Source organism: Condylura cristata, unplaced genomic scaffold (assembly GCF_000260355.1).
Source record: "Condylura cristata isolate star-nosed mole 26May11 unplaced genomic scaffold, ConCri1.0 scaffold00008, whole genome shotgun sequence".
Lineage (NCBI taxonomy): Eukaryota > Metazoa > Chordata > Mammalia > Eulipotyphla > Talpidae > Condylura > Condylura cristata.
The window spans coordinates 6,752,455-6,764,340 of record NW_004567109.1 but is presented as its reverse complement, the minus strand read 5'-3'; the positions used below and the strand labels follow the sequence as shown (position 1 = coordinate 6,764,340).

At 64.6% G+C, this 11,886-nt stretch overlaps 1 protein-coding gene across 1 annotated transcript in view; it reads right to left on the bottom strand.

The window, feature by feature from the left end:
* Positions 1–11,886, bottom strand: part of ARHGEF10L (Rho guanine nucleotide exchange factor (GEF) 10-like) — a 77,485-nt gene that overhangs the window by 4,513 nt on the left and 61,086 nt on the right. The window contains exon 23 of the mRNA XM_012722088.1: positions 4,302–4,476. Coding sequence (XP_012577542.1) covers positions 4,302–4,476 — 175 coding nt within the window. The remainder of the gene's footprint in view (positions 1–4,301; positions 4,477–11,886) is intronic.

The window sequence follows — 11,886 nt, the reverse complement described above, 5'->3', positions numbered from 1 at the left end:
GGCATCCCCAGGGCTGGGCACCCCCCAGGACTGGCAGACCCCAGGGCTGGCACCCCAGGGCTGCATGCAGCGTGCAGGAACCACACAGGGTTTGCTCTTGAGGAGTAAACACTCATCTCTCTGTGGTCACAGAAAGGTTCTCTCTCTACCTGGCTAGCCCGTTTCGCGGCCACCAGCCTGAGCACTTGACAGGTGGCGAGTGGGCTGAGGGACTGGATTTCCATCTCACTCCATGCCATGGCGGCTGCGGAGTCACCCAGCGCAAGCCAGGCGAGGGGAAAGAGGGAGCGAGAACACGAGCGAGGGCCAGAAATACCAGGCAGAGGGCTCCAGTGTGCGTGGGCGCACTCTGGGTCTGTCGTGCCTCACCCGGCTTCCGGGGAGGACGGGAGGCAGGTGTGACAATCGCACACGGGCGGCGAGGAGGAGGCGGCCGCATCGAGACACGGGCGGGGCCCAGCAGACATTCGTGCAAAGCCCTGCGCCTAGACTGAGGGGGTGGGGCGGCGGGCCCGGTGGGCAGGCTGCCGGGGCAAGGAGGTGACCGGAGGGATCAGGAGAGGCGGCCGCTGCCGTCCTGAGCACGGTGAGAAGCTACTGGAAAGTCTGCTCAGGAGAGGGAGGCCATCCTATGTAGAGGCAGCTTTCGCTGTAGGGTGACAGAGGGTGGGGGGCGGGGGGGAGCCAGGAGGCCAGCAAGGCACAGTGGGTGCTGGCCGAGACCCCAGGGTGGCAGGAAGGTGACGAGGACACACTTGTAATGTTCTGAAGCAGAACATCAGCCCCCCCGCCCGCCCCGGCAGACTAGAACAGGAGGGGCGGGTGGAGGCAGGTCTGAGGTTCGCCCCTGGAGCTGGAGGAGGAGGGCGAGGGAGGGGAAGCCCGGGCTCCCGCCCGTGCGCTGTGCCCGGCTCGTCTGCGCGGCATCGGCAGGGCCTGGCATCCAGGAGCCGACAACCCAAAAATCACCTTCCCAGAATGGATGCCGCGTGGAAACGCAAAGCTCAATGGCAAAAGGCAGCCTGTCCCTGGAGACCTGGGGCCATTTCCCCAACGGGGTGTCTGGGGGCCCACGGAGCTAAGACTCTTCCCCAAACCCGCTGCATCTCCAAGTGTGGTCCCCGAGCTACGGGGCAGCCTCCAGCCCAGCGCCCGGCTCCGGGGCCTCGGGACGGCCCCTGCTGGGCTCGGGATGCAGCCCCCCCCCCCGGGGCCCAGGTCGGCCGTGACCCCTCGTGTTCTCTGTGCGTAGCTGCTCTTTGCCTCCCAGCGTGAGCTCCATGAGGGCAGCGGTGTATCTGAGCGGTCCGAGTGGATGCCCAGCTCCGGGCCGAGCTCCGGGGCCGTGCAGGCACTCAAGAAGTAGCTGAGTGAGTGAACAAAGGAAAGTGAAAAGGAGGCGCGGGCGCTGATGCCCGCGCTGGCTGCTCGAGTCTGGACAAGTCTCTTTCCTCGATGGGCGAGTTTCACAGACCTCCGGCGCGCCGTGGGATGATTAGCATCCAGGCGTGAGTGCGTGTCCCACGCGGTGTGTGTGTGTAATGTGTTACACGATTGGGCACGGCTCCCAGCCCACAGTGTGCACCTCAGTACACGGAGGCTATTAGGATAATGTCTGTGATTATTAAAGGACCCAGATTCTAACGCCATCAGCCCGGCTCCGTCGGCGCCATAAACCCACACGTCTCTGTCTCGCTCGCCTCTCCTTGGCCAGGGCCCCTGGGGCCCACAGGCCATCGTAGGCCGTTTCCCGGTGCCCCCACACATCCTCCCGGCCCCCACTGGACAGCCCAGACCCGGAGAATGAAAGGCAGGAGAGCGAGCGCCCGAGAGAGATGCCAGCACTGCAGAATGGCTTCATCTGCAGGCCTCCTGGCGGGCCCCTCCTCCGCCCCTTCCACCTCGAGGAAGAGAGCAGGGCGCTTCACAAACAGTCCGAAAGAAAAAAATTCTAATGGTGGATAAATATTTTATCACCGAGACTTAATGCAGCAGTGTTCAACTCACCCGAGCCATCTATCTGGAGATATACAACTTTAAAAAGCTCAGGCGCTGGGAGAACATTTTATTAATGACCTGTCTAGTTAAGAGGAGGAGGGAGTTTAGGTTCAAAAATGCATTAATACCAGCCGGGGACTCGAATGGGAGAAAGGGGTCACAGGAAGGAAGGGTGATAAATGTTTAACACGCCCTTAAAAAAATCCACACTTGGCGGAAGAACAAATTTATTACCAATTATGCAATTATTTCATTTGGTGATGTGGGCGAAGAAAAAAATACTTAAAAGCCTTTTAAAAATATCTCTAATAAAGAATGTAAGATTGCGCTCCGTTGTCCTTCCGCCAGGGCACCAGGCGGGGCGGCTGGAAGCCACCTCCCACCTGGTGGGTGCAGCCCGGCTCCCCCCGGGGTGGGGGTCCCAGCCGCAGGGCCCCAGGCCCCGGTGCGGCTGCTCAGGCAGGGGCTGGTCTGGGGGGGAGGCCCAGGTGGCAGCCCCTGGGGGCCTTCCGGAAGCCCACTCGCTGCCCACGACAGGCACCTCCACCCTGCCAAGGCCCCTCCGGGGGGGGCAAAGGGGGGCCCTGCTCTGAGGACAGTGGTCTGGCGGACAAGGTCTGAGCACAGGGAGGGGTGCTCAGGGGCCCCTAGGAGATGCGTGGCAGGTGGGCTGGGGAGCGAGGCGTGGCGGCCGCGAGGGTGGTGGCGGGACAGCGAAGGGGGCGGGGGTGCGGGCGGGGGTGCGGGCCAGGGCGTGGGCACTGAGCTCCTGTTCGCGGCGAGGCCAGGCCGCCCCGAGCGGTGAGGACCCCGGACCTTGCCCTGCTCACGGAGCCCGGAGCTCCGGCTCCAACCTCCGGATGGGGAAACCGAGGCGCAGGGCGGGGACGCGGCACAGTGAGTGCGAGAGCGTGGAGACCTGAGCAGTGGCGAGGCTGGTCTTTACCGCCCTGGGCCTTAGTTTACCCGGCCCTGAAGCTCATCATGACGAGGGCCCCCACAGATGAGACTGGGAAGATTAAAAAGGGCTCATAAGACTTTCCTCCTTATTGTTCCACTAATGTGAAATAATTTAGCTATCACCACAAATGTGGAAGTATTTTTGTGATATGGAGAAATTTTTATTATCATTAAAATGGATTTACCTTGTGTAATAGCTAAATACTATGAAATAAAGTGACACTGGAGCTCGGCACACTCGGGCCCCCACCGCAGTCCAGCAGGCGGGGCATCTGCCCAGGCCACAGCCCTTGCGCTGAGCAGCAGGAGTCACCCCCTTCGCACACAGGGGGCCCCCCCACCTCCGGAGCCCTCTCCCCGTGTGACCTGTGTGACGCCATCTGCCTCGGCACGACCACAGACAAGCCTGCCCACTCAACTTCGGCAACTGTAGGGGGGACCAGTGAGATCCTGGGGGCCCAGGGGCCAGCCCGGCCGGGGACACAGCGGGCAGCTTCCCAGACTCAAGGCCGGGCCTGACCCGCCAGAGGAAGCAGGCTCAGGGTGACCCGGGGACCAGGCCTCTGGGGCGAGACAGGCCCCGCACTCACGATGCACAGACCGGGGCGCGGCCCTGAGCCCCGCGCATGAGCCAGGGCGCCGGCTTCCGGCCCCGCCACCGCCGCCCGCCCAGCGTGTGACAGGAGCCCAGCGGAGCCGCCCGGGCCAGGCACCCGCCAATCTGCGTGTCCGCTGGGTCAAGCTCGAAGACCAGCCCGGGCAGGGGCAGGCCCCGACAGAGGGCCGCCCTGGCGCCCCGCGCTGGCTCTGGGGAGCTAGTGGCAGAGGGCGGGCCCGGAGCCGACTCCACAGAGGCCTCGGGCAGATGCAGGGTATGGGCAGGGTTGAGGGGGCCCTGTCTCAGTCATCACCGCCCCCCACACACAGCCACGCAGGAGGCTCGGCCCCAGGGGTCACCACCCCGGCCCTGCACCCTCCCCGTGTCCAAAGTGGACAAGCTAAGAGGGAGCTTGGCTTTTCTTGTACAGCTCTGAGGAAGGAGGCCCGGTCCGGCCTCCTGTCCTTCCCGTCACCTCACTCTGAAGGAGATTTGAGGCAGAACCGGGTTTCTGGGTCGTCTGAGGAGGGGCAGGTGGAGACAGGCCTGGGGTCTCCCCGGCATGGCTTTGAGCAGCCGCCGACCTGGAAGGGCCCCGCGCCAGCCCCCAGGTACCCCGCGCCGACCTCACCATGCTGCCCAGGCACCACGGGGCTAAGGAGGTGGGCTGCCGGCCTGCCCGCATGCCCACCAGAGCCCGCCCTCCGCCCCCAGGCGGCCAGCAGGGCCGCCCCAGCAGCCTCACCTGGCAGGAGGAAGGTGGTCCTGGTGGCGATGTTGATCTCCTGCAGATGCTCCAGCGTCTCGGTGTGGAAGAGGCGGATGGAGGAGCCGGAGGAGAAGGCCATCCAGACGCCGCTGCCCGCCTTCACCATGTGCGTCACGCTCACGGCCTCATCCTGGTGCGCCTCGAAGCTTTGCTGCGGCGGAGGGGAGGGGCATGTGGGTGCTGAGGACCCAGGGCCGGAAGGGGGTCCGGCCCGGCAGTGGGGTCCATCAGAGGGCCCGGTTTGTCGTGTCTGCAGACCCCCACCCCACGGAGCGCAGGTCCCCAGCCCACGAGGAGCACGGGGTGTCAGGGGCGCCGGGCCAGGCTCCTCCTCCGCCACACAGGCCCAGAGTGGACGGAGCAAGTGACGGTGCGTGTGTTCATCTGCCGTCACGACGCCCGGACCAGCACAAGGCTGGTGGGGTTGGGGACGTGAGTGGGGAGGGGCAGGGACGCGCAGGACTCGAGAGATGGAGAAACAGCCAAGCTGGAGAGTCGGGGCAAAGCAGAACACGCCAGGCAGGTTAAAACCAGAGCAGGTAAAGGCGCTCTCCCAGGAAGCAGGAGGCCTCTCAGGGAAACCATTCCAGGCTGCGTGGCTTGTATTTTTACAGGTGTATGTCTAATTCTGATCTTGAGAGAAAACAGCTTTTTGCAGAGCGGGGACGAGAACCAGAGTTCCCATCACCACTCCTGGGGAAATCCCAAGTTCCAGGCCCCGGCTGGCCCTCACCCCCTCCTTTCCCATCAGGGCCCACCCCGGGGCTCCCTCCACCCGCGCCGTGACCTGGTGCAGCGGGCAGCCCTGTCCTGGCACCCGGAGACTGGGGGACGGCCCTCTCCCAGTGGCACCTAGGAAGCCCCCGTCCACCGTCCAGCCCAGAGACGCCCGCTCCCTGCCCCCGTACTGGACTGTGAGCTCCACGGACAGCACCGAGCCTTAGGCCTGTCCACGTGACGCACTTGGAACAGGACCCAGCACACAGTAGAATCAGGTCAAAGAACAAGTGGACAGACACGGGGGTTCTGTCCACGCTATGCAGCCAGCACCCAGGCTGGAACAAGCTGGGCGGCGGGCAGGGCTGGGCGTCCACTCGGGGGGCCACGCTGCACAGTCACGTTTGCAGAGACGGTGTGATGAGCACAGGAAAATGGACAACGGCAATGTTACGGGAGTGAGTGCAGGAGCAAAATAAAAAGGTCCCTTCTGAAATGGGGGTGGACAAAGGCCTGCTGCACACGGAGGATTATTCCAGGGGCAGCGGCTGCTGACTTGGCTCTTTCTGGGTTTCTGTTTTCTCCATTTTTTTTTTTCTACAAAAAAGCAAGTCTTGGGTGGGAGCCCAGGAACACAGGAGATGCTGGACAGAGACGTTTATTTGGAACAAGATGTGCTATTGTCTTACGTCCTCAATAGCCTCACGGGCCTGGCCTCGGTTTCCCCACTTGTGGGGAGCTCGCAGTGAGGATTCTAGGGACCTGAGTCAGGAGAGCCCGGCGCAGGCCTGATCCCCCAGTTCGGGCTCATTCGCCCGACAGGTGTTCCTGAGCACCTAAGCGCACGGCACGGCCCGGGAGCTGGGAGCGGGGCCCTGACGAGAGACAGGGCCTGAGCGCGTGGCCCGTGCCACAGGCCACGGGCGGAGTCTGCGGCTCAGACAGCGATGGCCACCAGCAGGACCCCTGGGGCCACGCGGGCTGGGTGTTCTGAGAGGCCTCTCAGAGGGGCATGGAATGTGGAGGTCAGCCCCGGGGTGACAGCGGGCGAGGGGCACCCAGTTCTGGAGACGCTGGGGCAGGACAGCGGCTGGTGACGCTCAGAACAGAACGATGGTCGGTGGGGGGCACGGAGGTAAGGCGGGCGAGGGGTCACGCCCTCGAGGCCCACGCGCGGCGTTCAGCCCCCACTAAGTGCTGGAGGCGGCACCTGTGTGACCGCTGTCTCCAGCCAGCAGCAGGAGGCCCTGACTCCACCCTGGCCCAAGAGGTCTCCCAGCTGATAACGCTGGGGGAGGGGGCGGGGGTGCCCCTGCGGGGAGGGGCCAAGCATGAACTTGGTGCTTGTTTGCGAGCAGAACGCTGGCTAGGCCCAGGCGGGCGAGGTGGGAGCTGGCCACCGGAAGTCCCTCTCCTGAGTCAGTCCCTGACGGCTGAGTTCTGAGGCACAAGGGTGGTGGCCAACAGGCCAGGGGACAGCAAAGCCGGGGTCCCCAAGGTGGGGCAGGGGGAGGCAGAACAAGGCCCTGCTCTCAGGATCTACCTAGCAGCTCACCTCTTACTGGGGGACCCCAGACTGCAGCAGAAGCTCCCCCTGAGACAGGAGGGGAGGGGCCGCTCTAAGTGGGGGCTCCCCAGGAGCAAGGAGGAGGAAGACCACGCCAGGCGGGGCATTCTCAGAGGGCAGGGGGCTATCGTCTCCCCCAGATCAGGGGCCCTAAAGCTCAAGAGAAGGCAGAGGGGTCCTCCCCCCACTTCCTCCTTCCTCAGCACCCTTCTCCCACCCCCCTAACAGCCCAGGAGTTAGAGGTTCAGCCAGTGAAGCCCTGGGATTGGGGGGAAGCCCAGGCCCTCATGGCCTGTAGAAAATCCGGCCCCTCTCTGCAGAGGCAGAGACGCTATTTCCAACTCTCTGGCCCGTCACCCCCAAATCAGGTGCCCACAGCCCTGGCCTGGGACGCTGGCTTACAAGTCTCATTTTGTGAAGGGAGCACCCTTCCCTGTGGGGCCAGAGGGTACCTCCCGAAGCAGCCTGCACGGCGGCACTTCCCTGGGGGCCAGAGTCAGGCCGGACCCGCGTTCCAGTAGGCCGCCGCCCCAGGGCCTGCGGGGAAGGTCAGTGCAGCCGCCGCGGGCTCCAGCACGCCGGCGTCCCCGAGCAGACGGAGCAGGGCCGGGACAGCCTGCCCTGTCTGCACACCTCTCCAGAAACCGCCACGCACACTCACTGGCACACAAATGCACAGGCAGGCACCGCCTCGCCGACGCCTGCGGAAGGCCAGAGCACGTCCTGCACCCCGGAACCAAACGGCGCCAGGGCCCAGAGGCCCGGGCCCGGGGAGGCCGCGCCTGACTGCAGCAGGCAGCCCGCACGCAGCTGTCAGCGCCTCGCTAGAGAGAAGCAGCCACGGAGATCCAGGCTCACTGCTCCGGGGGCCCCGCAAGTCTGCCTCCCAGCCCAGACGGCTTTGCACAAAGCCTGTGCCAGCCTGCCACGCCCAGGGGTGAGGAGGGCGGAGAGCAGGCGGCAAGAAATGTGAGCACGGCCTGGCAGCTCCGGCCCTCACCCCCCCGTGTCCCTCCCCACGCGGAGCCGCCTCGTGGGAGCACGGGCCAGGCACGCAGGCCGGGCCTGCTGGACACGAAGGGCAGGTGGGGGCCACCCAGCACCGAGGGCCCAGACGGTTCGAGGCAGGGGGAGTTGAGTCCAGCACCCTTGGGTGGGGGAATTTTCCAGATGCGGGAGCCCAGAAGTAATTGTTAGGAGCCATTCATTCTCCCACCCGAGCCGGGTGAAACACTGCCCACAGGGCACCCCAATCCTAGACTAGGGCCTCTTACCCCCCTGCGAGCCCAAGCGCGTGCTGTGAGCACCTGAACCTGCTGCCAGGCGAGCTCCTCTGGGCTTGCTCCTGCCCGGCGGGACCAGGCAGCTCCCTGCCCATCACGCTGCCGAGTTCTGGGGCTGTTTCTGTAAGTAGCCCCTTTCTGCAGGTGGGGAGACTGAGGCAATGAGGCAGAGGCCAAAGTGCGCCAGCCCAGCTCCCCAGCCCACAAGGCCCGGACCGGCTCAGAGGGCGTGGGCACTAGGAGGGGCCCTCACCAGCCCGCTGCCAGCCTCAGGAGACCGACGTGCAAGCACAGCGCACTGAGCGTGACACTGGCTGCACCCCGTCACCATGCCTGGGTGACGTCACCCCGCCTGCGCGACCTCACCCTGCTTGGGAGACGTCACCCAGCCTGCGCTTGCTCTGGAGTCCGGGGGCCTCCAGCCTCCAGCCTGGGGCCCGGCATTCGTGGGTCCAGGACCGCCCTCTGCTCTGTGCCGGGGGATGGGGTCGCTGCTCCCCAGTGTGTTCCCCTCCCCCGCCCCATAGTGGGGCTCAGTGAGGAGAGAGCCACAGAAGGGGGGCTTGGAGGAGCGGAAGGGAGGACGACTGACAGCCGGAGACGCCACGGGCTCGGCGCCGAGCCGCCCGCCTGTCTCAGGGTGCTTCCCCAGCTCGCCTCGGGTGCCCCGGCTGTTCTCGTCACAATGCCCCCTCTTGTCTGCGGTCTCCACGGCTCCCTGTTCTCCTCCACAGCTCCCAGAACCTGTTCCCTGAGCCAACAGCTTCAAAGTCCTATTTGCTGGTTTTAAGCCATGAACTTCTTCTATCCACCTAAATACCGGACACAGAAAAGGTCTGGGCTCTCTCAGGGAGGACCGAGGTGGCCACCCCCGCCGGCCAGGGGTCCCGGGAGACACCCCCACACGCCCCACACCAGAGCCCAGCAGGCTCCCCTGGGCCCCCACCTGCATGCTAAGGGCCCCCGCCCCTGCCCTGGGAAGGACCTGGGGAGACCCCAAGACCGCCCCTGAAAGGGGCCTTCACAAGCTTCCTGAAAGGAAGTTCTTCTGAACAGCTAGTCTCCATCCCTCCTGCTGCTGCTGGAAAACGCTCACCCTCCCCTTGCAACTCCTTGCTGCCACGATCTTTAGGAAGTTCATTTCACCTGCCAACTTTTAATTGAAAAAAAAAAAAAAAAGCAACACAGGACGACAGCAACAACAATCTCGCACACAGGCAAATGAAGACGAGCCGGTGAACAGCGAGGACCCCGTGGGTGACGTGACCCCGCGTGCTGGCGGGGGGACGCGGAGTTCCGCGGGGGGCTCCCTGGCACCGACTCGGGATCCTTCCCCCGCACGCCAGTTTGCATACGATTACCCAGGAAGCCCTGCGCCTGGATTTTGCTTTTGCAAATTCCCACCCGTTTCGTGTCATAAATAAGATAGGAGACAGAAAACTAATACAGCCCAGCGATGCATTATTCATGCCGCGTCACACTGTTATGATAGATTTACAACAGCTAATACATTCAAACTAAGTTTGGGCACTAAATGTGAAAGTTAAGGGTGGGGAAGGTGGGTGGGGGCAATCTGGAGGGGGCCCGTGGGCAGTGGGCCGGGAAGTTTCCTTCCTGATGGGTGCAGTGAGAAAAAAGCACTGGCGTGGGTGTGGGGGACCACGGTGGGGGGTGGGGGGTGCTGGAGGCCACCAGGCAGCACCCAGCTCCCAAGCGGCTTCAAACAAGCCCTCGCCACTGTCCCGCGGGCCCTGCTCAAGTGTCCCCCACCCTTAGTGGACACAGTGCTAAGGAAATGTCCTCTGTCCTGAGGCAGCCTGGTCGGGGTACCAGGGGCACGGTGGGGACACCCCCCCACCCAGTGACACTCCCAAACGTCCATGTGTAGCTGTGCCAGTGGTGGGGTGTGACCCAAGGCTGGGGGTGGGGAGAGGTGTTCCATCGGGCCTTCTCCAAGAGTGGGGGGGCCCGACCAGGGGACGAGGGTCTCCCCAATTAGCCCCCACTGCAATCCCTTGGGGTGGGAACCAGGCCCTGCAGCCAAACGCTCACACAACTCATTCTGAGCTCCTGAGCTTTCCAGGGGGGCAGGGACCCCCAGGGCTTTCGAGGGCACCAGGGAGCTCTGGGGGAGGGAGGTCACCATGGGAACACCTCAAGGCTCTGGCGGCAGCCTCAGAGGCAGGACGCCAGCCCTCGTGCCCACCCAAATCTGCCCCACTGCTTTACCTAGAAAAATAAGGTCACTGCTCAAATCGCTGGGCCCTGTGGTGACCCACAGCGCAGGGTCCACCGTCCCGGCCGCCACGCCGCCGACGAGCCCTTGGCCCAGATTCCTTCCCGCCCTCTCCAGGGTGACCTCCCTGCCCCACTTCCTGAGAGACAGCTGCTCCCAGGACACCTGCCAACTGACCTGCACCCCGAGTTTTCCCCAGCCCACATTTCCACCTTGCGCCCGAAAAGTGAAACAGTGAAAGGGGCACACTCCCCCCGTGGCCCCTCCACGCCCCCTGAGCCCCTCGGCGCCGGCGGCAGGGCGGCACTGCTCCAGGGAGTCAGACGGAGACCCAGCTCTCGTCTGCTGACGCCTCGCGGGTGCAGGGGTCGGGGGTCACGGTCAAGATCATCTCCCACGGTGAGCGAAGCTCTGAGCTCCTGAGGCTGGGAGATGTGGCTAGGCCAGGCCTGGGCACAGCGTTCTGGGCACGGGACAGCGGCGGCGACGGCCCAGAGGTGGGACGGGGGCCCGGGCAGGCTCAGAGGCCACTAGAGGGGCCACACTCCAGGGCCTGGCCTCCGGCCTGCTTCCCGTCCACGCCGAGCCCACTGGCGTCTGCAGCAGGGTGGGGACCCGCTGTCACCCGGCGCCCGCTCACGGCCCAGCCAGGGAGCGCCCGCTCTGCCCCGACCAGCGGACCACCCCCACGTACCCCCGACCCCCCACACACAGCCAGCCGCCTCTCTGCCTGTCCCCAGTAAGTTTTTTTTGAATTGAGATGCAACAATCATCCCACAGCTGGCTTCCCCCTCCAGCGATCGGGTAAAATGAACTCCAGACGACTGGATTAGACTTTGAAGGTGGCGATCTAGATAATGAACACGGAGGCTGCGGTGTTGACACAGGCCCTGGTGAGCTACATTATTATTTAACAGGCCTCGCTGCAGCCTCGCTGGGATCGAGGAGCTGAACAAGCAGTTGGGGGCCCGTGTCAAACCCGCAGACAGGCCTCAGGCGCTGGCCCGGCAGGGGCAGGCTCCGCAAGGTCAGGGCGGCCAGCGGGAGCCCAAAGGGCCTCCGGAGACAGCTGGGGAGAGCCCAGCCCAGAGGCCCTGCCCCTGGGGCCATCGCGCCGTGCTGCCTCCCGGTCATCATCACCAGGGTGACTTCCCTGCCTGGGGCATCCTCCCTGTCCCCTGCTTCCCTCGCCCATCGCAGCTACTCACCCGCCCCGCCCCCCAGCTCAGGAGCCCTGAGCCCCAAGGTCTGGCCCCTCACCCTCCTGGGTTCCCACCAGGTCTGGGCCTGCCCCGCAGTCTCCCCTTCGCTGGACTGGCACTGACTGTCCCAAGTCTGCTCCCGCGCTGGACACTGAGTGCCCGGAAGCTGAGACCAGATCTCGCCTCCATCTATACCAGCAGGACACCGGTCTGCCCACGCACCTCGATAACGGAGCTAGACACTGGGGAGACAACGATGAACGGGCCACCCCTTGGCCTGGAGGACAGGCTGGGGGAAAGCAGGCACTTAAGCGGGTCGCGAGGTCCCGACGCGCATGGGACAGCACAGAAACTGCGGGACGGCAGCGGGGGGATGCGCCTCCGGCCCGCCCAGCAGACGCGGAGGGGCGCTGTGTCAGGCGCCCACTCTGCCTCCGTCCAGCTGGGGGGCCTCCGGCAAGCCACTTAACCTCTCTGAGCGTATTTCTTCCCCCGGAAGTTGGGGCTAATAATAACACCGTTCTCGGCCCTCCCTGGTGGCGCAGCGGGTTAAAGC